The sequence below is a fragment of the Camelus dromedarius genome, chromosome 5, assembly GCF_036321535.1.
Source record: "Camelus dromedarius isolate mCamDro1 chromosome 5, mCamDro1.pat, whole genome shotgun sequence".
Lineage (NCBI taxonomy): Eukaryota > Metazoa > Chordata > Mammalia > Artiodactyla > Camelidae > Camelus > Camelus dromedarius.
The window spans coordinates 54,476,277-54,502,244 of NC_087440.1; the positions used below are offsets into that span (position 1 = coordinate 54,476,277).

Sequence of the window (25,968 nt, forward strand, 5' to 3'; positions counted from 1 at the left end):
AACTCCGGGCGAATGCGGATCTACAAAGTTTGTCCGCTCCGGGGCACCGTATTGGCTTCTACCCCGGCCAAGCGGGCCGGACTAGGCTAGGCTAAGCTGGGCTGCTGGAGCCCGGTTCAGTTTAGGAAACCCTGATGGCTGCGGTGTTTCTAGTAACGCTGTATGAGTACTCGCCGCTTTTCTACATCGCGGTGGTGTTTACCTGCTTCATCGTGACCACTGGCCTGGTGTTGGGATGGTGAGTCCCCCGGGGCTAGGGGAAATGGACGGAGGGGCAGACAGTCAGGGAGTGGGGTCGCGGCTGGCAGCAGGGGGCAGAGGAGCTGGGAGGCTGCTGGACTGGGGCTCCTTGGGCTGTTGGAGAGCCAGTGCCGCGGGCTCCGACCCGCTCCAGGAGGAAAACAAGGTGGACACCGCACCTGCATCACTGCCCTGCATCACCGCCCCGTCACCGTCGCTGCGGGCATCAGGGGGTGGTGCCGGATTGAGGTATTTTACCCAGCTTTGTTTCTAGGTGATTAAAGCAGCCAATTAGGGCCTTGTCTTGGTGTTAGGACAGAGGGCTTGTACAACGGGCTTCTCTCCGGAATTGGGGCCTACTGTGTGCCCAGAGTGAATCCGTCACCTGCGGTACAGTGCACAGACGTGGACAGTAAACCAGGCTGATTGTTGTTCTTCTGACCTGAATTGAGCACTTGCCCTCAGATCTTTTCAGGGTAACTTGTAACTGAACTCTATTACCGTTTGAGAACTTAATGGTTTCTACACACATTCCGCACTTTTTTTTTTTTGAAGGAATATTTAGTCAATAGACCTATAAAAACATAATTTTAGAGGTGAAAGAGACCTTAGAGATAACTTACACTAAGGGGTAAGACAAGGAGAGTAGACTGTTAGATCATCCCTGAGCAATTCTTCTAGCTCAAAGATTCTAAAATTTCTCTCTTGAGTAGATGCCATTGTATCATGTTTAGAGAAGCCTTATAAATACAGCTAGTTGAAAGCATCTTACTGGTCCGTCCACTGAGGAGAGAGACATGAGCTGGATTTTGAGAAATAAATATTTTGAAAAATAAATGGAGCTAAAGGTGTATAGCAGGGGATAGAAGGCGTTTCAGAGAATATGTGAGCAAACGGCCAGAGGAGACATGCTAGTGAATAGAGCAGGCTGTGTAAATGAGTTTAAAAATACTTTGATCACATACGTGGTTGCTTTAAAAAAAGGGCACAAGCCCTTGTCAATTTCTGAAACTAGACCACCATTGGGAACTAAGTAAAGTTTTAACATTTCCACGCTGCTTTCTACCCTGCCAACAGTAGGTCATAAAATTCCTTGTTGGTTAATGGGGGAAGATTAAGATTAATTGTACACATTTTGTTATTCTTGACCCATCAGATTTTCTTGCAGTTATTCATTTCAAGAAAGTTTGAAATTGGAATTTGGAAGATGTTGCCCAAGTGAGAAAAGCTGTCTCAACACAGGATTTTTATTGATTATAATGTTAGCGTTATTTTCTCCAGGAAATGTAATTTTCCTCCATTAAGGAAAATAAGTAGTTTGATAATTGCAGTATGTCCTTAAATTTTAATTTTCAATAGGCCTAATTATTTAAAAATTAATTTTCAATTGGCCTAATTCAACTAATTAGACATCTTAACTCTCTGTCTTTAGTATTGGGGAGAGGAAAATGAGTGAAGACCATACTGATACTGAGGGTGGCATCTGTGGGTGAAGGGTAGTCAGGAACCTCATGTTGGTAGTGGTTAAGAGACAGGCTTGGGAGTCAGACAGACCTAGGTTCAAATCCTGGCTCTGCCAAATTTCAGACTTGGTTTGAAAACTTAATGATTACCTAACCACTCCATTTAAGTATGGCTTTCACAAGGGTGGAAGCCCAGGTAATTGTAGAACTTTTGGAAGTCTAAACTAAGCACATCTGAGGCCACAAAAGCATGTAAGTGCTGGTCACTTCCATCCTGATTTGGGCCTAACCAGTCATCTTGAGCCTAACCCAACCTGGGTTAGCTTTGCCCATGTAGATAACCTTTTCGCTTGTGTTTATTAGCTAACCTAAGCCAAGACCACAAATTCATTGCTCAGAAACAGTGAAAACCATCTAGATCTCATAAGAGCAACTTTCTAATAGTACCCCAGACAAAAGGTAAGCCCGTTGATCCACTATGCTTTTCACTCTTGTCATTTTTTTTAAACCTCCCCAAATATAATCCCTGTCAGTCATCTGTCTTCTCTGCCATGGTTCTTACCTCAGTACTACTCTGGGTTTCTTTCTGTTGCTTCTCTCCACTGTTCTTGTCCACTTGCACTGTGTGGGAGTGGAGAAAGAACAGGACCACCTGCTTGTTGGAATCCCAATAGCAATAGCAGAGAATCATGCAGTTGGAAGTATTGTATCTCTGCTTAACTATGTGATGATGGTTTCTGTGAGCTCTAACAGCTCACGTTCATTAAGCTCTTGCTATTTGCCAGGCACTGTGCAGAAAGGAGACCAAAATGCCACATACACCCTGTAACAGTTTCAAAGAATCGGGGACCCTGACTCTGCAGCTACTCTCCACTTCTCCTGACTACAGATTATTAAGTTATCATCTCTCAGCTTCATGCCACCCTTATATACTCTGCCATCTTTCTTCTTCACTAGCTCACTGCCTCTGCGAGGCTTTGCCAGTAGGGGAAGGGGGAGTAGAAGGCTAGAGGAGGGCAAAAGGACTTGCTGCTTGCTGTTAGCTGCTTTTCCTCATCTGTCTCACCACAGCAGCAGTGCCTCACTCTGGCATTAGCAGTTGGTCCCAGTCTATAGTTTTCCACTCTCTTAGAACCAGCCTCATTGTACCCCTTCAAAGATTTCAATGCCCATTCTGCAGATCTGAGTCCCAGCTGCATAGGAGTCTTTCCTCCAAATTTCTAAGCTGTAGTAATCCTCTTTCCTCTATCCCTTGTCCTAGGAGAGATAGTTGCTTCCTACTGTTTCCACTTCTTTGATACTCAGTGTCCCCTTTTTCGCCTTTTCAGTTCTTCAACATCTGGTTAAGACTTATTTATATTAAATTATCTGTTAAAATAACCAGTGTGGTTTTGATCTCCTAATTGGACTGCTAAATATATTGATTAAAGAATTGTTATTGAGATTGGGATCCCAGGGGGGAACCTTCAAAGATGGGATTTGGGTTTGGTCCTTTCCTCAGCTCCTTGCCAATGGGAAATAAGATTCTAGTAACTCATGGCATGTGTTGGTATTATAATTAATCAAATTACAACCTTTGTTTGATTGTGATTAAATGATTTCTGAAGTAAGTGCCTTGGGGGACCAAGAGGCTAAAGTATATGACCATCGTGGCGGTAATGAGACTACAGGGACCGAGGGATGGGCAGGATGGTTGCTTGGGAGACCACTGGAGCACTTACAGAAAGAAAATGATGAACTCAGGTCTTTAAACTCTCGGATCAAGTCTTAGAGAATCAGGGAGTCTTTATGGTTCCAAATTACTTCACTTCTTGTAACCACGAAGCTAAAAATTGAACACAGTTTTAATTATACTGGTATTAGAATTTCACAGCTGTGTTGGTGTCTCATTTAAGACACAATTGGGAAACAGTGGAGCCCTGAGATTTGGAATGGCAACATCTAAATAAACTTGGACAGAGCTGAGAATTTTGAAACCCCAGTCACTCTGAGCCTCCCTTGTTGTTGGAAGCAGCCTGTTTTTTGTGTCAGAGAAAACTAGCCTTCCCTTGCTTGGAGATCGTGTAATAACCTCCTCTAGGGCAGTTGCTTTGCAAAGGCTGTCTACACTCAAGACCTACTGCTATCGCTTTTTGCCACGAGGCCCAGATCTCTTCATGCTCCACAGGACAGGGACAAAAACCTGACCTAGTTAGAAATAGCTTAGCCCTCTAAAAGAATTACAAAAGTTTGCTAATTTGTATCATCGTGAATTTGGGTATTATTTGTGAGAATGGAGTGTAAGTAGGTTAGGCCAAGGAGGGTAGGATGTAACAATAGATCAGACTGCATTTTTTGATCTGGGTGTATTCTCAAACAATTCTGAATCTAAAGTGTTAACTCATACTTGGTTTACTGAAACTTGGAGTCAGAGGTGCCCTATATTTAATAAGGTTGAGATGCTAGAACTTTCCTGGCATAATGAAGGAATCTGAAGGCTTAGGAAGATAGGAATATTAGATTGGATTTATTATGTGCAGCCTGCCCACCTGTTCCCTTACTGCGTCCTTCAAAGGGACACAGAAGACACACTTTATGAAGGCTCTACTAAAGGAGACTGGTGTCCTTGAAAATCCCTAATGTGTCCCCTGTAGGCCGTCGATGATGGTGTGAGATGCTGCCATTATGGTGGACTTTCTGATCTGAGGTCTGGTGGCAACACATAACCAAAAGAGTCAGGGTGGACATATGTCCCATAATGGGCAGTGAGGGACAAAGTAGAGAATGTTTTGGCCCACAAGGATCTTTGACACTGGCTAATAGGTTACATAGCCTTGGGAATGAAATAGGTAGGTGGCCTACTCAATGCTACATGAACTACATAGAAGGAAAAACTCCAGGTCTGGAGCCAGAAACCTGACTTGTCACAATGGAGAGTTATGACCTTTCACCCAGTTTCCAAATCTAAGTCAGTCCGTAGATGGGGTTCCCCTGATTGATGGGAAGGTCAGGTCCTCTTGAGGAAGGTCTCTGTATCCTCGGCACTGCCACGAGGATACTGTAAATCGTCCTCCAGATCTTTCTCCAAGGCTGTTGTTTCTTGGCTGCAGACATGCTCTCTGTGCTCTGCTTTCAAAACTGGGGCCAGAACTTTGCAAACATATTCTCTTGTGCTAGTTTGCTTCCTATTAGGCTCTGCCAGTGGAGGTGCTGGAAAGAATCTAGAATGCTGGAGGAGGAAGAAGGGACATCCTCTTACAGTTTGCTTCCTTTTCCTAGTCTACAGTCCTGCAGCACTGGTCATGATCCTGGCAGTGACAGTTGGCCTGAGTAGCAGCAGTTTTAGTTTATGATTTTTTCTCATACCTGGAACTAGCTTATTGTACTCCTTCAGAAATATCAGCACCAGCTGGCCAGCACTCCTACTGCAAAAGACTGGGTCCAGCTCTGGGGGATTCCTTCTCCAAGCTTCTAAATTGTAATAATCCCCAATCTTTCTTTGTTTTCATAGTCTTAGAGGGATAACTGCTTCTTGCTCAGATATCTCCGTGTCCCCTTCTTCCCTTTTCAGTCCTTCAGTACTTGGTTAGCAGTTCTTTATATTAAATTCTTTATGTCTAAATAACTGATTTGGTTTCTCGCTCCTGCCAACCCTGCCAAATACACTGACCTTGACTATTTCTCATCTCACTTGTCGAATGCTGTAGGTTGTGTGTATGTGTGATGAGGTTGGTGATGAGGTACAGATTCCTTCCTAGGAAAAGAATATAACTTTAGTTTGTATTGGCTTAGGGTACAAAATATATGACACTTTTATTGGCAAGATATTTCTTGGAACAATCTAAAAGAAAACACAAAACGGTTAGAAGTGGCATTTCAAGCCTTAATAGGGCCTTAAGATAACATATCTAATCCCTCTTTTTACAATTAAAGGCATGGAATTTTAGAGATGGAGTCACTTACTCAAAGTCATACTGTTAGCACAGCAGTTTCCTCAGAAACAACCCTCCTCCCCTACCAAGGATTTCCCATGAATGTTTTTTATATCCTAATCCAGTCTCAGTGTTCAACTAGCCAAGTGAGGCCAACTTTGGGAGATTATACAGAAGAGAAGCCCCCCCCTCCCCACCCCTAGATTAGTAACTGCCTGTGTGTTTTCGAATTGGCTTTAGAACTCAGGGCTGAAGAGGTGATAAAAATTGTTTACTGTTTAGCTTGAAACTTTAGCCTCAAAGTAACCTTTATTCATCAGGGACTCCATGAGACTCTAACAAGGAAAGGAGGTCAGTTCTCTGATTCAACTGCTGACAGGAAGCTTAGGAAGTGTGTGCAGGGTAGGACGTTGTACAGGCAATGTGAAGAAGTGTGGACAGAGTTGGAAGTCCCCAGGTTCCTGCTGTGCTGGAAGTTTAAGCCTTATGAACACGTGCAACGAACACTTTAGAAATGGGAAAAGCCAGAATTATAGAAAATTCTGAGAGGATTACATATAAAATTGTAACAGTAAAGAGAATGGAAAATTCTCTTAATAGGTAAAAGGGGGGCTAAGTTTATATAAAAGAGGAAGTAATGAGTGTTGAGAAACATTTATTTATTTGGTATTCCATTACTAACAAGTTGCCAAAGTGACTTTGAGTGGGAAGAGATAAAAATGAAATTTGATTGAAAAGAAAATTGGTCAATTTCTACTTTACTATTTCTTTTAATGTCATATCAGCTGAGATCTGATACACAGGACATTAATGTCTTAATCCAAGTTTTTGATTAAAAATGTGGAAAAGGTCAGATATAAGGATGGTGGCCAGAGATACATCACTGGGTCGCTGACCTATTCCCCAGCGCCAGTTATGGATTGCTAAATAGCCAGTCTCCATTGTTTGACTTCATTCCAGATGACTTCTGCATATTGGCTTTTGAGTAATACGTTAAAGACAGAAGTATTGGTCCACGTGAAATAAGTTTAAACTGTGAAAGTTGTGGATTTTTATGCAAAAAGAGCAAGTTCACGATGAGGCAGGTGGATGTAAAGGGTTTAGGATTATTCTCGGCTGAAAGCTCAACATGAGTGAGTCAGCTTATATGATCTTTAACTACTTTAGGCATAATGTTTAGGACAAGAGGTGTGGTCAGGTTATGATGTCGCTTTATTACACAATGAGTTCTATCCCTCTCACCCTCTATGTTCCCCTCAAAGCATGAGGATATCGGAACCGGGCTGGCAGAATCAGATAAGGACCCAGAGCCTTGACTAAGCACTGGTTGCTGTAGGCATGCTCACCTAACTTCTCTAAAAGGACAGGAACACAGACCTGTCTGAGATTGTAATGCAGAAGTGTATCAGTGTTGGGACACCATTCACATAAGGCAGTCATGAAAAGCCAAAGAGCAAGAACCTAAACCCTAAAGGAAAAGGTTAATAACTTTTGTGTTAAAATTAAGGGCTTTGTTAATCAAAAGATACCATTATGAACATAAAAAGGCAGACTGTAAAAGCGCTGAAGATTTATCCAATAAAGGGCTCATTCAGAACATATAAAGAATTTCTCTAAATAAGGAAAATAAAGACAGACCAGTAGAAAAACAGGGAAAAGATTTGAAAAGGCTTTCACAAAAGAGAATATCCAAGTAGCAATAATCATAAAAAGTGCTCAACCTCATTAGTGTTCAAGGAAACAGAAATTAAAACCATAGTATAATGCTACCACCTACCTACCAGGATGGCTAATCACGTTTTGACAAGGATATGGAGCAAGGGGAGCCCTCATTCATTGCCAGTGGAATGTAACCACATAGAACAATTGTTAACATTATCTACCAAAGTTGAAGAAGCGCAGACCTTATGGCCGAGAAATTCCATTCATAACAGAAATGCATGTATGTGTATGTGCACTGAGACCCTTGTATGAAAATGTTCATATAGCATTATTCATAATGGCCAAGACGTGAGGACAACATTAAGAGTGGAATGAATAAGCAGATTATGGCATGTTTATATAGTAGAATAGTCTACAGCCACAAAAATGCGCTATGAATAGACACAAGAATGCATCTTCACCTTCTCCACTTTTTTGGTACATGGGGAGGAGAGAGAGGGAGGGAATAGAGAATGACTGCTAATGGGCACAGGGTTTCTTTGGGGGATGATGAAATGTCCTAAAATTAGATTATGGTGATGCTTGCACTACTCTGCAAATATACTAAAAACCAATGAACTGTACACTTTAAATGAGTGAGCTGTAAGCAATAAAGCTGTTTTTTTTTTAAAAAAAGAATGGATCCTCAACATAATGTTATAAAATAGGAAGTAAAAGTATACACAGCATGCTTCCACTTATAGAAAAATTCAAAAACACGTATACTAAATTATAGTCATTGAAGTCAAGATAGAGAAGGAAGGGGTAGTACATGGGAGGTGACACAAGGAAACTTCCTGAGGGTATTGTTTTGGTTCTTAACCTGAATAACAATTAGTTTGTTATTCAGAAAAGTATTTTGTGTACTTTTAAAAAAAAAATGTATGTTATCCTTCACAGTAAGACGGTTATATAAGATAAAAGGCCAACAAACTGAGCAAGATTCCTAACTTCCTAACACTAGTTTTAAGAGATGTATATAAGTCAAATCAAGGACCTTAGGATATTAAAAACCGTAGACCCAAGATTAAGCACTAGGCAGAGAAATTAAAAATCTAGAAAAAGGAATTTCTTTTAACGATAAGAATCTGCTTTCCTAACTGTTGATGTGATGCTGGGCCAGGCAGCCTTGAATGAGGATGCTGAAAGAGGAGCGGCACGTTACATGTCAAATTCTTTGTCCTATTCTGAGGTGTATATAGAGCAGATATGGTATATCCTTCTACAGCATTGACTTTATGTAAAGATTTGGACAAATAGCATTTTTATATTAAAACCAGATACATCATGGAGTATATAAAGAATATTACAAAGGAATTTTACACTCATGATGGGCTGCTTCCAGATATCTTCCGAAAGCCCTGCCTTTTGGGGGTTTCTGGCTCCTACACCTTAAAGGATTCTTTAATTGAAATTTTTAGGTACAATATTATAAAGTACCTGAAATACAGTGCTTGAACCTACATGAAAATGAAGACCATGAGACCTGAATTCTAGCTTTTACTACTGGTACTGTGGGTATAAGGGGATGTAATGAGGAGTATGTATAAAGTGGTGTTTTTCTTACTTTTTTTTTCACTCCAAGCGGTGAAGGAAAGAAGGAAGGAAAGGGAAGGTGTTATGGCTGTCATAGGAAGGTTTTACTTTGTGTCGTACAACTCCATATGCCTGACATAACCTTTAAAATGTACTGGGGCAACCGTGAGCAGTGGAGGCAGAAGCTGTGAGGTCACTGATTCTGAGGATCAAAGAGGAGAAGTTACTGAATTTGTATTTTCTCTCTGTCCATCCCTAACTCCATCATCTACATTACCATTGCCAGCACTTACAGAGTGCCAAGCCCTGCTAGAAACATCTACAGGTGGGAAACAGTTACATAGAGGTTGAGTGAGTGCTTCAGGACACATGGCTCTTAAATGTCTTGCTCCTGACTTTAGGAGGAAAGCAGTTTTTAATTAAGTATGATCTTAGCTTACTTTTTTTTTATTGCTGCCATTTGTCCGGTTGAGTAAGTTCTTTTTTCACATTCCTAGTTTTTTTTTAAACACCTTTATTGTGGTATGGTTCCTGTACAATAAACTACATATGTTTCAGAGGTACAGTTTGATGAATTTTGATAGATGCATACACCAATGAAACCACTACCACAATCAAGACAGCTAACATTTCCATCACTGTCCAAGAGGTGCAATTTTCAAATTCCCAGTTTCCTGCTTTGCTAATGGTTTCTATTAATACATCACACTGGATTTTAGCAAGCACTTTTTCTGCATGTATTGGGAAGATTATATGATTTTTCTTTTTTAATATAGTGGATTACATTTTTTTTATTTATTTATAAATGGAGGTACTGGGATTGATCCCAGGACCTTTGCATGCTAAGCATGTGCTTTGCCACTGAGCTATACCCACCCCCCTGAATTACATTACAGTTTAAATGTAATGTTAAGCCAACCGTGCATTCCTGAGATAAACCTAACTAGGTCTTGACATATTAACCTTTTTGTATATTGTTGGATTTAATTTGCTAAAATTTTTTTAAGAATTTTTGCATTTATGTTCCTGAGTAATACTTGTCAGTAGTTTTCTTGTATTGTCTCTTCTCCTCCTCTGTAGACTTCAGTATGTTATACTGCTTCAAGTTGTCCCTCAGCTCACTGATGTTTTGTTTTTTTGTTCAGCTTTTTTTTATCTTTGTTTCATATTGGATACTTTCTGTTGCTGTGTCTTCAAATTTACTAATCTTTTGTTCTGTAATGTCTAATGTGCTTCTAATCCCATCCAGTGTATTTTTCATCCAAAACATTGTATTTTTCATCTTCAGACAGGGATTTGGGTCTTTTTCTATATCTTCCATGTCTCTACATAATATACTCTATCTTTACTTACTTTCTTGAAATATGGAGTATAGTTATGGCAATGATTTTGATATCCTTGTCTACTAATTCTAGTATCTGTATTATTTCTGGGGTCTATTACTATTAATTAGTTTCTCTGCTCATTGTGGATCACATTTTCCTGCTTCTTTGCATGCCTGTCGATTTTTTATTATATGCTAAACATTGTGAATTTTACCTTATTAAGTGCTGGAGTTTTTGTATTCATGTAAATACTAAGCTTTGTTTTGGGATTCAGTTAACTTACTTGGAAGCACTTTAATCTGTTAAAGTCTTGCTTTTCAGCTTTTTAAAGTGGGAACAAAACAGCCTTATCCAACTATGCTATAAAATTAAAATCATCTAGAGTGAAATTTCATTCCATTTGTTAATTTTATTAGCTTTTTCTTGGCCTTAGATTTATTCATGTGTTTTGAAATTTTAGTTTGCAACCTAAATTTTAGCAGAAGTCGCCCACTCCCGCCTTGTCCTCACCCTTACTGTTTAATCATTTTATAATAGCCTCCACCCAGATTCCCAGACCCCCACATCAAGGACTAGGTCTTATAACCACAATTCTGTCCCATATTGACATTGGCCTAAACCAACTCCTGGATTCAAGTTGTGAACCTGGCTTTGACCCTTGTCTTGAGTGGGCAACCTGTGAGGCCTTCTTACTGTGTGAAGGCTTCGTTGCCACAGGCTGCCTGCAGTCAGACTCAGAACCCATCAAACCGTTGGATCAGCCTTACTTATAATTTATATTTCTTTTTTTTTAACATTTTTAATTGATTTATAATCATTTTACAATGGTGTGTCAAGTTCCAGTGTTCAGCACAATTTTTCAGTCATTCATGGACATATACACACTCATTGTCACATTTTTTTCTCTGTGAGTTATCATAACATTTTGTGTATATTTCCCTGTGCTATACAGTGTAATCTTGTTTATCTATTCTACAATTTTGAAATCCCAGTCTATCCCTTCCCACCCTCCACCCCCCTGGCAACCACAATAATTTATATTTCTTTTCCTTTTCAGATTCATAAAGATTTGTCTTTGAGCCCAGCTATGTCTCTTTTTTCAACATTTTATTATTAAAATTTTCAAATATACAGAAAACTTGAGGTATACAGTGAATGCTCATATAACCATGACTTAGGTTCTACAATCAGCCTTTTGCTATAATGTCTTTATTACATATCTGTCCATCCCTCTATCCACCTATCAGGCCACCTTAATTTCTTGATCACTTCAAAGTGAGTTATACTCTTTTTAAGTACTAAAGCATTGCATATTATTAGCTAGAGTTGAATATTTGTTTTTGTTTTTAGTTTTTTTTCTTTTAAAATAATGTTTATATACAGTGAAATGTACAAGTCTTGTGTTTTCAAACCTATCTTCCATACAATTCAAACGCCAGTCGATAGAGAACATTACCATCACCAGAGAAGTTTTGCTTGTGCCCTTTCCCAGCCAGTCCACACTCCTATACCCCTAGTAACCACTGTTCTGTTTTTTATTTCTACCATAAATTAGTTTTGCCTGCTGTAAACTTTCTTATTATGGAATCATATAGTGTGTACTCTTTTATGTAAGGCATCTTTTGCACAGTATGTTGTTTTTGAAACTTCTCCATGTGGTTGTAGTAATAACTTATTCCTTTTTTATTGCAGAATAGCAGCACTCTCGGCTTGTTTAAACACACCACTGTTTGTTTACTCATTTCAGTGGGATCCCTTTCATTTCTCTTTTTATTTTTTCAATCTGTCATTGTTAAGTGTTTGGAGAGAAAAGAGTGCATTAAAGTATGAACCAAACTGTGCTATCTCAACCTAAAGTCCCTCGGTTCAACTAATGTGTTTTCATTTTAAGTTGTTTTATTTAAATTAAATAAACGTAGCTGCTTTCTACTTTTATAAGGAATTGAGTTTAGACCCTTCTGTTTTCCCTCGAAGTCTGTTCAGTATGCATTATTGCATTTTTACATGAAATTTAAAAGTAGAGAACGTAGCATGTAAATGAAGGGCTATATTTGGTGTTTAAAAGCTCTCTTGATCCATAAATAATGTCAAGCAGTCTGCATATTAAATACGTATTTGTTTTTCATATCATTTAAAAAATTCAATAATTCTATCATATTTTTGCCATTATTTTAGGTACATTTTATCTCTAATCATGAAACTCCCTTTTAATCAACAATAATTAACAAAGAACTCTTTGTTTTCGAGATTGTGTCGATTCAGCCAGCTGACCAACATATTGCAATTCTATGGGATCTCTAACCTCTTAATTCTGGATTAATTGTGCAATATAATGTAAATTTTTGAGTAACTGAATCTCTTTTTCTGATACTTATGTTAAAAGGAATAGCTAATAAAGCACAACATACTTTATATATAACAAAGTTTCAATATTTGTTAAAATTACATCTTATTTTGTTTTTACCTTTCTTCAGGTTTGGTTGGGATGTCCCGGTAATTCTGAGAAATTCAGAAGAGACCCAGTTCAACACAAGAGTTTTCAAAAAGCAAATGAGACAAGTCAAGAATCCTTTTGGCTTAGAGATCACCAATCCATCTTCAGCTTCAATTACAAGTTGGTGGCTATTTTCTTAAGATTTTTCTCACTTTCTATGCCCCTTGTTTAGCCCTTTAATTTTCTTTCTCTATTGCTTTCCCTTCCTCAGACTTAACAGACATTTATTGAACACCTATTTTGCTACAGGAGTTGTACTACATTACACAGATACAAAGACTAATAATTCACAAACCTTGCTCTTAAGGAACTTATCATCTAGTGGACAGAGGCATTTGTATGAGAAGAATAAAGTATCACAGGTGTTAATATGAGAAGTCTCTTAGGACACCGTGTCATTTTCACTGGTCTTCAGTGCGGTGAGAAATGTAAGGATGTAGTGTAAGAATAGGTAATGTAAGGTGCTACCCTTCTGAGGAACAACCATCTTTTCATCTGAAATTATGGCGTAATTTAATATTATGTTGGTAAGTGGGAATGATAGATGGTAGTTGTCTGTTTCTGTACTTGGGAAAATAAATTGTTTGCAAGATTATCTAGGAAAGAGAAGTAAAATAAAGAAAGAATTAAGTTTGCCAAGATGGGGAGGCATATGCAAGAACAGCTTCATAAAGAAGAATGTGCTGTCTGTCTCTCTCTTATTTTTCTTTTCTCCTCCTTCCTCCCCCTTTGTGTGTGTGTGTGTGTGTGTGTGAGAGAGAGAGGGAGAGAGAGAAAGAAAGAAAGAGAGGGAGAGAGAGAGATAAGTAGGTGTTTATTTTGTGGGATTGGGAGAAATTCTAGATAGAAGGAGAAGCATGAACAAAGTACCAAGATAGAAAGAATAATACATTAGAGAAACAGTAAGTAGTTTGTTGTGGATAAACCATAGGGTGGGACAGGTAAGAGAGAAGAGTTAAGGAAGACTCAAGTTCTTTGTGTGGGTCCTCCCCAACAGATCATATTACTGAGATAAGGAGTGCTGGAGGAATAGCAGTTTTCGAAAGAAAAGACTGAATTCAGTTTTGAACTTCTGGACTTTGAAATGCTTTGTGACAGTTAAATAGAAATGCAGAGTAAGCAGTTCTCCATACAGTCCTGTAGCTCTACAAAGATCTCTGGGCTAAGACTCTATCAGTTTTTACACTTGCTCACATTTCTGGTACCTTAGAAACAAACATCCCAAAACTTCTTCCGCTTTTCATCTTATTTTAGCCGCTGTCCCGTCTCTTCTTCCCTTCTCGGCCAGGCTTCTGAAAAGTAGTTTGCGCTTGCCTTCTTCTCTCAGCCTGTTCCCTTTCACTCCTCAGATCAGTGCTGTCTGATTTTTGCCAGTATCCCTGTACTGAGATGGCTTTCTCCAAGGTCACTGATTACAACTGCCGCCCCCACCTCCAGTCCCCGCAGTTATAAAATCCAGTGGACGCTTTTCCGTCCTGAGGTCCTGAGTTAATGTTCTCTCTGCAGTATTGAACAGAGTTGGCCTCTTGACACCCTGTCCCTTGGTCCCTGTGGCCATTCTTGCCTGGTCATCTTCCTGCCTCTGACTTCCAGAATCAGTTGCCAGCAATCAGTGTACATAGTCAGTAGAGATTATCAACCTTAAGTAAAGCTTGATTTATGATGAAAAAGTACAAATTTCTTATTTTTCTTCCTTAGCTGTAAATACTATACTATTACCCAGTAAATTAAAGGGAACTAAGGACCTTTTTTCCCCCTCAGTGGTGGATAAGGGGTTCATTCTGACATTTTTCACTTAGGAAAATCAAACTTCAAGGTAGGACAGAGAAACTAAATTTGTTTAGAAAACATGCCTGATTAAAATGTGCCAGACAGTAGTGGTTTGGTGACCTCTAACCTCCGTGGACATGCACTTAAACCTGCTATAATGTCAAATCTGGCTTCTGAGCAAGATTGCCAAAAAAAAATCTACAAACACAATGCCGTCCTTCCTGCAGCAGCGTACAGAAGCCTGGAAACACTGACAAAGAAGAACTGATACAGAACTGAGCAAGAACTAACACACTTGTGAGGCAGGATGTGTAAGGAACTCCGTTAATCTGCCTTCCATGCAGAAATAATCTCAAATAGAACCTGCCCTGTAAATGTTAGAAGCAAATGAAAGATATCCAGTGAGAGGGAGACCTCTCTGCTATGCCCAGCACACTAGGTGCTACCAGCAGTAGCGTTACTGAAGTACATGAAGGAAATTTTGTGTGCAGACTTGTAGTATGCTTATTGAAGTATTTTAGTTTTTAAAATACCCATGCATATCACTCCTTGTCTTCTATGGGGGAATAAGGGAAAGGTTTTGTTGGGAATTGTGCTCGGCAGAATAAAGTTCATTTGTTTAAACCATGAAATAGTGGATGTCGTTAAAGATGTCTAACCAGGACACTGAGATAATATTCTGAGCAATAATTGTGCCATTGTAAAAGGTTATTTCATCTGATGTGTAGATAGATAGTTTAAAAATCCAGGTCTTTTTTCACCACTGTACTTAAGATGCCCGGTGCATAGAGGAGGAAGGGGGAGCATCTGGAGACCTGATTTACTTGAAAATAAAGCAGAGAATCAGTTTTAATCTTAGTTGTTTAGTTCTCTTTACTAGGGGTGAGTTGTTGGGATTGCTTTGTTGTTATTTAATGATTCTGTACTTGGATTTATGATGTTTCCATGTCCCTAATGTAGAAGCCTTAATGACATTAAAAGAAGTGCTCAGGATATATTAGTTGAGTTGAATTAATTCAGTTCAGGAATTCTGCTGTCCTTTTGCAAACAGCTGCCTCGTGTTTTGGCAAGATGACACACATGGCTTTTGGGGAGAAATTTGTGGACCACTATACCCACAACCTAAAAATTTTGTCTCCCAAGACTCTGGTTTTGTTATCCTCATGCACGACCTCCTTGTCCATTGTTCTCTCTCAGGGATTCTTCTTCAGGGTTTGTGGCTTTTCTGCCTCATTGTTTCTCCTTTTTTAGTGGATCAAGTCATTTAACTATAGTCCTTTTTTTTTTCAAATTTTTGCAGCTCTCTCTCTTGCACTATGCTTTACTTGGCTGTCACAGTGAGGCAGGTAAGGGCAGGCTGAGAGAAATCACATCCATGCTGCTTCACTTAATTTAGATTCTGAATTTTCTGGTTTATGGCTGTGTCCCAGTTCTGTTAAAACTATTGATCTGAGATGCCACTGTGTGTGCACTGAATTTAGAAGACCAAGAAACTGTAAGAATGAGAACTCCCTCTGCCAAGGAAGTGGGAAAAACTAAAGGGAGAACAGTTTTGCAATAGTGGTATTTGAACTATCACCAGTGAGTGTAAATCAGGACATTCTCTTGTCAGTGTATGTAATGGAAAAATTTATGAAAGACTGTAGAGAATAGAATTTCATAGTTCTGTAGTTCTTTTTGTTAACTTATAATATTAATTTCAGAGATACATGGTTAAGTATGATTAATATCCATTTGTCAGTAGACTCTGACACTCTCCCCATTGTAGTCAAGTACACAAGTATGCAAGTCTTGTATGCAGCTCTGAATCTCTGGAACTGATTCGTTTTGCGAAGAAACATACTGGGTAGTTTTCTATGTTCTAGAAGTTGAGGGTTTTTTTTTTTAAGGCTTATCCTTTCATTGTTCTTTTTAAGTATAAATAAACACATATATATGGATATCCTCTCCTGTGAGAGAAACAGTAGCATACTGTAAATACCTTACTTTCTTCATTTAACAATATATTCTGAAGATTGTTCCACAGTACTTTATATAGATACTTTGATATGGCTCATTTCTTTTTTAAGAGTTGTAGTACTTCACTATGGAGTATTCCATATTTTATTCATTTAATCCCATATTGATGGACATTTGAGTGGGTTCCTGCATTTTGACATAACTAGTGCTATGTATATACATCTTTTCACATTTTTCACATTTTTTTGCCAGTAATATAATAATATTAAGAAATCATTATCTGGGTTTCTTTTTTTTCTCTCTCTACTTTTTTATATGCCATTTCTATTTTTCCTTTTCTCCTGTCTACATCCAACTTTTTTTTTCTTGCCTCATGTTTTGTAGTTCCTTAGTTACATAAAGTATGTGTGATTTTAATATATATATATATTTTAAAATTTGTTTTAATGGAGGGTTTTTCTTCAGCTATTTGACAAGTAATTGAAAAAAAATAGCTAAACGAATGTTCCATTCTTGAATTAATACCTGATGTTTGGAATCATATAAAAATTTGAAGTCAAATTCTGTTCTAATTACCTCTGTGAAGTTCCTGCCCATTAAGATTTTTGCTTAACTATGATTAGGAATTGCTGTAGGTTGCTGCTACTGTACATACTCAGAATCTGTGACTCTGTGTACATTCTACTAAATACAGAGAAGAAAACTGAAAACTCAGTCAGTTTCTGGTGTCCTGTAGAGCATCTGCTTGTGTTTGTGTGTCGTTTTCCAACACAGACTTTTGATCACGTTTTTAAAAATATGTAATGTATCAATCAAAATTCCTATTAGCAAACAACAGAAATGACTCCAATAAAAGGACATTGAGTAGCTTACAGAATTGCCAGTAGCTTTGGGGAGCCAGAATCGGAGACCAAGTCATTTCAACCAGGAGCAATGACTGAAACCATGCCCTTTTGGTCTAGTGAGTACTCCACGGCCACTGAGTACTAGATGTTGCAGCTTGTACTGCCAGTAGTATGAGACACTGGATGTTGCTGCCCTTGAACTTGATATTGCTACAACTACCATGAGCGAGGGAAAAAAGCACGTAGGTGGCACATAGTAAATCCTATGTAAGTGTTAAGTAAATACGTAAAACTGTATAAGATAATTTGTGTGTCTGCTTTTAATATGTATATCCACTTAATCAGGTTTACTTAAATTGTGGTATCTTTTATTATGATGAAATCTATTTTTATATATAGTGGCTAACATTTGCGAATCTCAAACTCCCAAATTTAAGGCTAAATTTCTTTTTAATATATTTCCTACTCCACTGATCATCTTGTGGCCCCGATGGGTTGTATGTATCCACTTTTGGAGATGGCTCTATTGCTTCTTGTAGTTAGGATTATATACACTATTAGAGTGATAGGTTATCAATTGTGAGCTATATTTCAGTTTTTGAAATCTATGTGGGAAAAGTCTTGAAGTCATCCAAAAAAATCATATTTACAATTTCCAAGCATAAATGTAAAATGTTGTAAATTAGTTTACTGATAGCGCTTCAAATTGTGTAGACATTAAAGTTTTTATATTTTTTGTGTTTGAGACCATTTCCTTCATTTATAGGCACATACCCTTTAATGAGTTCCTTTAACTGCCATCAGCCTGGCCAGCATCCAAAAGGAAGCTTTTGCTGCTCACTATGTATAATTGTATTAGAAATTACATTAGGTAATTTTCTTCTCTTTGTCTCATTTGTTCTCTACAGCTGGCATAACTCTGACAACAGATTGCCTTGAAGATAGCCTCCTTACATGCTACTGGGGGTGCAGTGTTCAAAAATTATATGAAGCTCTGCAGAAGCACTTTTATTGCTTCCGAATAAGCACTCCCCGAGCATTGGAAGATGCTCTGTATAGTGAATATCTCTATCAAGAGCAGTATTTGTATCCTTTTATCTGTTACATCCATTAACACATGAAAATTTTAGACATTCAACTTTTTATGGATAAAATAGTGTTTTCTAAGTTATTATTTATCCCCTTTGGTATATTGTATTTTTGGTTATATGGACAATTTACCTTTACATCTTCAAAAAAGTATTAAAAAGGACAGCAAAGAAGAAATATATTGCCAGTTACCGAGAGATACTAAGATTGAAGACTTTGGTACGGTGCCCAGATCTCGCTATCCAATGGTAGCACTGTTGACCCTAGCTGATGAGGATGATCGAGAAATTTATGATATTGTAAGTAATTTTAAAATTCTGGAGCATTATGTGATTTTAAGTGATTTGGAGGATGGATCTTCATTACCTGGTGAAACAGAAAAAGGTTTTGTTTTGATTTCTGAGGATACACATTTGGCCTGGATACATTTTTCTTGAAAAATGAATACAGGGGAAGCACACTTGTATGAGTTTTATATGTGTAACACTCTTTCAGAGTATGACTTGTTTTTTTCCATGTGGGTTGCAAGAATATGATTTTATTTAGAAAATAAAAGATGTGGTTGAATTACATGAATTTCATCATTTTGTATTCTGTCATGTTTGCCACACAGAAAAAGTCTGTTGGGGAGCATGTTTATTCCTAATATTTTTAGCGCTGAGTAAATCAGAATTGTCATGATCTGATGTGCTTGAAGTCAAGACAGTGTCCACTCTTTTCTTTGCTTGCTTGCAGCCATCTTGTTTCCATCATCCCCCCTGCTGCACCTACGTCTTCTATGTGTTTGGTCCCTATATTTTCAGTAATGATTGTAATCTCCTTTCCTCATTATGTGCTAATTATTTTAGTCTGGTGGTTTATCCCTACTAGGAAGATAAATGCATCTTAGAGATCTAAAAGGACCTGAGCCCTGGCATTCCTTTAAGTATGGTAGAAGCTTATGTATGAAATAAACTGTTGGTGAAATCCTTTCATGGTAAGAATGCTCTGAGACACAACTTACTTCTTCTCTGAAGTGCATGATATAGATATGTTCATTAATAAAGATATGGTAACATTTTTTATGACACTTTATAATAAACAAAGTGTTAACTTACTTACACCTTCTAACAACCTTGTGTGCTAGGGCGAGTATCCTTATAAACACTGAAGGAGACTGAAGAAAAATCCCAGCCATTCAGGAAACGAGAGATGGAACTAGGGCTTGATTCTGAGCCTGTATAATTCTGTGCCAGTATCCTTAGTTTCTAACAGGAGTATCTCCCTGAAACAAGCATGCATTGAGCTTTGGAAGGTGGAGACCCTAATTGAGAGAACTAGACCCTGCTCACATGCAGTTATGCCTCTGTTGTTTTGGGAGTGTTTTAATTTTATCAAATTGAAGTTCCACTGAACTGAAGTCAGTTTGTTTTTTTTCAATAAAAGTCATACTAACAGCAGTGTATTTCCAGAACCTCACACAGTGCCTGGAACATAATAGGTGCTCAGTAAATTGATTAAGTGGAAAAAAAGTCATACCAAGCAATGTTAGTGAGCCTCATAGAACTTGACAGCAGAGCTCCTAAGCAGTCTCCAGGAGGGCTTTTCCAGTTGCCTCCCTCCCACTCTTTTCAGCTGAAGATGAATGAGTAAGACCTGTTGAGTTGGTATTGCGTATTTCCAGGCTGTATTTCCTGCCTTTCCGTCCTTTACTCTGCCTACCTGGGAAAGGTAACCCGCCTCTCACCACCATGTGCCCCATCTCTTCTCAGCTCCCTGCTTCTTTCCTTCCATTTGAAATAGAAAGCGTCAGACCTGTCACCTTCCTGCCAGCTTCCCCTGTGCTTCCTTTGCTGCTCGCTGCTGGTGCTCTGTGTCTACCTGAGGTTCTCAGGCTCTTTGTTTTCTAACTTTCCTCCCCAATCTAAACAGTGAAGGAGTGTGTGTGTGTGGTAAAATAATGTATAACATAAAATTGACCTTTTAAACCACTTTTCAGCATACAGTTCAGTGACATTGTAAACTGGGAAAGATTTGCTCTCAGGCTGTGATCCAGCTGGAATGAGGACCACTGGCCCAGCTGCGGTTGTGGGAGGCGTGTTCCCGCAGGGCAGCCTGGGCATCTGGCTATCCAGGGTTAGCAGCCCTTTTCTCTCTTCCTTCGTATCCATCTCCCTGCCTGGGTCCTTCTCTGTGTCTTCTGTTCTTGTCAGGAAGCTCTCTCCATTTTTCCCTGTTAATCCTTGCTTCTCCATCTCTTATCTCTCAGACTGGGCTGAATATCAGAACTAAAGCATATTTTGTATTAATGTTCTCTGTTCTTAATTTCAAAAGTGAACTGGGCATTTGGTTTTTCAATATTTTATCTGGGTCAGAGATTCTAAATTAAAAAAAAAATTTAAACTCTCCCATTCCTATTGTAACAGTAATAAATTACATTCAGATCATGTAGTTAGGAGCCAGTTTGTTAATCTAGGTAGATAAAAGAAAGCGGGGATTGTCATTGCAAGATCGTGACTTTAAATTTTTTTCATTTTTACTAAATTATATTAGTATGTAATTTTTTCTGTAGTACTCAAATACTACATGTTTGTGGCAGGAAATAGATTAGAAAATCTAGGTAAGTCAAAAGGGAAAAAGTAAAATCACCTGTTTTCTTTCATTCAAAGATAACCACTACGGATATTTGTGTGTATTTTTCTAGACCTTTGTGTATGTAATTTTAAAACAACAATGGGATCAAATTATACATACTATTTTGTGACCTTTCATTTAATAATATGTTTTAAACATCTTTTTCATATCAATTGTGTATCTATGACTACATATGTATTTATGACTAGCATAATAGTAGCTTCAGAGGCTTTTAATGTTAAATCAAATGGCAGGATTGTTAGTAACAGATGATAACATTACTATCTTCTATGAATCCTGTCATTTTGATTTAGTATGAAAAGGGTCTGAAGTCATTGCCAAATTAATAAATCCTTATGAAGCTGTAAAGAATATTGTAGTTTTATGAACATAGTAGGGTTGGGTTTTTTTAAAATTTTTATTTGGACATAATTTCAGAAACTTGCAAAGATAAAAAAGTAAAAGAACACCCATACACCCTTTACCCAGATCTCCTATTGTTAATTGTTAACTTTTGCATCATTTTCATTATTTGCCCATGTATATACTTGTGTATGTATGGGTATATATATTTTTAATGAATTGAGAATAAGTTGTATACACAATGATTCTTTACTCCTAAGTACTTCAGTGTGTATTTCCTACTAATAGGGATCTTCTCTTATATAACTACAGTATATTATCCATTTGATAAATCTAATGTTGGTATAATGTCTTATCCAATCTATTACCTATATTCCAATCTGTCAGTTGATCTAATAGTATTCTTTACAACGTGTTTTCCCCTCCAGTACAGATTCTAGTCTAGAGTCAGATAATGTACTTGTCACGTATCTTTAACCTCCTTTAATCTGAAACATTTCCATAGTCTTTTTTTGTCTTTTATGACATTAGCATTTTTGAGATACGGTCACGTGCACACACTGTTTTTGCAAGGTAGAACATTCCTCATTTTGTCTGATGTTTTTTCACAATTAGATTGTGTTGAGCATGTTCAGCCAGTGTACTGCACAAGTGATGATGTGTGCTTTTCAGGGCATCACTGGTAGAAGCTCGCGAGTTCTTCTCCCTCATTGGTGATGTTAATTTTGCTCTCTCAGTCAAGGTGTTATTTAATTTCTCCACTGTTTCCTTTTTTACTTCCTTTGCAAATAATGAGTCTGTGGGGAGGCACTTTAAGACCAAACAAATATCCTTCTCTTTATCAAAATTTCCTCTTGGATTTAATATCCATTGATGATTCTTAACAGTTTTTACCTTTACCATGAGAATTGCAAAAATGAGTATTTTCCAACTCCAGCCCTCCAGTTGGCCCTTGGCATCCTATTACAAGCAAGAGACCTCCCATTTATTTCTTTGTTTATCTATTTGTTATCCTCATGGCCTCATTAATTCTTTTTCCCCTCAGTGGTTTATAATTCATTACTGGATTTAATTACTTGGTGCTCAAAGTGCCCTCTCCCTACTTTCTGTGCAAAACTGAGGATTTATAGTCAAAAACTTTGTCCATAGATTACTCAGATTAGTTCTCCCAAAAGTCAAAAAACTATAAAGAGGTGGACTCAGATGTTGCTCTCATCCCTTCCCCCATTTTCACACACCCTAATCCTCGTAGCTGCTTTCTGGTACATCCTTCCTATGTTTCTTATTGTAATGAAAAGAAAATACAGGTATCTATTTCTTCTAATTTCCCTTTTCTCTTACACAAAAGGTAGCACACTTTGTATACTATACATGTTCCTGCTTTTTTCACTTCGTAATATTTCCTGGAAATCACTCCAGATCACTTCTTAGAGATATTCCTTACTCTTTTTTTCCAGCTGCCTAACACTCCATTGTATGTAAGGGTATATTGTACTAATTATTCAGCCAGTCTCTTGTGCTTGGACATTTAGGTGGTTTCCAGTATTCTGCAGTAAATATTCCTGCACTGAATAACCTGTGCATATGTATTTTAGTATTGTTGAGGCTGTGAGGTTGAAAGGTAAATAAATACGTATCTTTTCATCACATACTGCCAAGTTCCCCTCCATTGGAGTTGTACTTTGGAGTTGTATCTTTTATTTTATTTTTTTTTTTTTGCATATTTCCACCAGTAAGATATGAAAGTGACTACTTCTCCATAGAGTGTATTGGCACACTTTTAAATTTTTGTTAATCTGATGAGCAAGAAATATCTCACTGAAGTTTTAATTTGCATTTATCATATTGTGAGTGAAACTGAACATCTTTTAATATGGCTAAGGACCATGTTTATATCTTTTTGCGAATTGTCTGTTCACATCTTTGGCCCATTTTTCTATAGGATTTCTGTTTACTTTTTCTTCAATTTTTAAAAGTTCTTCATAAATTAGGGATATTAATACCTGGTCTCTGATATACATTGTGAATATAGTCCAGTTTGTCATGTATCTTTTGACTTTGCTTATAGTGTTTTTATCATGCAAATTTACAATTTTTATGTTCAAAAACCTAAAGTTAGATTTGTCAAATGTATCTGCCTCTGGGTTTGAGTCATAGTTAGAAAGTCTTTTTCTACAGTAAACCAAAGAGAAATTCACATGTTTTCTAGTATTTGTATAGTTATATTTTTCACAGTTAGCTCTCTTATGCTCTTGGAGTTTATTCTTACGTATGGTATGAGGAATGCATCTGATTTTCTATTTTTCCAAACAGCTATCCCAGTTGCCCCAGTACTTTTTATTATTAAGAAGACTCTCTTTGTCTAGTGATTTGAGATGCCACCTTTGTCATATTTGTATATGTAGTTGGGTCTGTTTCTGGACTGCTTATTCCGTTCCATCCATCTGTCTATTCATGTGCCAGTACCACACTGGTTTAACCTGGGAGGCGTTGTAGTATGTTTTAATACCTGACTGGGCTTAGTCCCCCTCATAGCTTTCTTTCCAGTTTTTCCCTAGCTATTCTTATGTGTAGTTTTTTCATATGGAAATTTTATAGTTAACTCATGAAGCTGTGTAAAAAATTCATTGTTATTTTTGTTTAGATCACATTAAATTTGTAAATTTGAGTATAAATAAAATAACTCTGGCAAAAATATGTAACTGATTCCTCTTTAGTGACTGTAATTTAAGGAAATTTTTATAAGTTTTCTAATTTATCAACCTCTTATTTTTATTTGAAAAGTGTTTTTCACATATATGTGAAATAATATAAGGAGGTTACATTCTGACTGGTGTTCAATTTTTATTTTAGATTTCCATGGTGTCAGTAATTCATATTCCTGATAAGACTTATAAACTCTCCTGCAGAATATTATATCAATATTTACTCCTGGCTCAAGGTCAATTTCATGATCTTAAGGTAAGTTGTATCCTGTAGTCTTATCTCTGTCTTTTTTGTTTGCAGAATTTTAAAGTATGACTATTTATAAAGAGATAGTAATACTTCTCAGTTAGTTATCATAGAAGTTAGCTATTATTTGCTGTTGGATTTTCTGGCTCATACATTTTTAGCAGCTCTTATGATCCTTGGATTTGAAGAGTAATTGTCATTGTAATTATCTTTACATTTGTTTCTTTGATTTTCAGCAACTTTTCATGTCTGCAAATAATAATTCCACTCCCTCCAGCAGTTCCTCTCCAGAGCAAAAAAACACAGACCGGAGTTTGCTGGAAAAGGCTGGATTATCTGAAACTGAAGTGGAGCCGCCGGAGGAAAACAGCAAGGACTGTGTTGTTTGCCAGAACGGGACTGTGAACTGGGTGCTCTTGCCGTGTAGACACACGTGCCTGTGTGATGGCTGTATTAAGTATTTTCAGCAGTGCCCAATGTGCAGGCAATTTGTTCAGGAATCTTTTGCACTTTGTAGTCAAAAAGAGCAAGATAAAGACAAATTGAAAAGTCTCTGAGGGTATTGTCACAACTGAAAAGTATACTTTCCACTGAAGATGCAAAAGTTTATATTCTTGGAATTAATCATAACATGGAATCTACAGTGTTAACCATCAGTGAAAATTCTCTTCTAACTTCGTATTTGTATGGTACATGGATGGTGAAAATTAATTTATTCCTTGCTATTCAGTATGGCAAATACTGGAATCCTGTTCTGTGTTAATGTATAAAAATTCATTCATCTCTTGAGAAGAATGTGAATATTTAGCCTTTTATCAGCTAGAGGATTTCATGTAATTTCAATTAGAAGAATTCTGAAAAGCAATCCACCTAAAATTTGAGGAAGTAAAAGTCTTAAGATTTCTGAATTTTTTTCCTTTGACATAATCTGAAGTGCAATTGGGTAAAAACTGAATTCTTCTTACAGTAATTGTATGTTCCCTGGTTTACAAAAGAATTAGAAAGGGGTTATAATATTAAATCCTTTCCTGAAATATCAGTTTCTATAAATATCCATCTGTTTGGCTTCTAATTTTCCTGATAATCATTGTCACATAAACACAATTATTTATGTTAATTTTTAAATATAGCTTCTTAAATCATAAATGCAAGATATAATTCTTAACTGTTCTCAGTGTGTCATAGATTAAAATGATACTCATTTATAGGAAGCAGATATATAAAAAATGGATAATAAAATTTCTTGGATAATTAAATTTATTGTCAAATATGATTAGATTAGCAGAATGTGACCTACCAGGGAAGATCTGTGACACTTGCAATGCCTTACCTTAGATTTCCTCCTGTACAATGAATTCATACAAAACTGGAGGGGTTTTAGAGCCAGAAAAATCACCATAGAAAACAAAGAACTGTTTTTTTTCTAGTGTGTTTTTTATTCCAAATAAACCCCATATCCTTCCAAATAGTAAATCACTTTGTTCATCCCTTGTTACATCCTCTTTAAGAGTTGAGGAACCTGATAGTCAAAAAAAGCCCCATTCCCTGTTTTTCCCAAGATGACTAAGAAGAAAAAGGTAAATCAGAACTTCCTGTTTCTTCAGTGGAAATTACCTTCGACTCACCAAGAAATTATATCACAGCAAATAAACTGTGACATGCAGGGAGATTTCCAAGCCTTTTTTGTCCTGTTTGTGTTAAGAACAA

General features: G+C 37.4%; 1 protein-coding gene across 1 annotated transcript; it reads left to right on the forward strand.

Annotated features, from left to right (window-relative positions):
• On the forward strand, positions 1-25,932 carry CGRRF1 (cell growth regulator with ring finger domain 1). Its single transcript, XM_010982944.3, has 6 exons — positions 1-238; positions 12,651-12,790; positions 18,153-18,330; positions 18,485-18,632; positions 24,163-24,270; positions 24,498-25,932. The coding sequence occupies exons 1-6, from the start codon at positions 135-137 to the stop codon at positions 24,816-24,818; spliced, it is 999 nt and encodes a 332-aa protein (XP_010981246.1). The 5' UTR covers positions 1-134; the 3' UTR covers positions 24,819-25,932.
• The last annotated feature ends 36 nt before the right edge of the window (positions 25,933-25,968 follow it).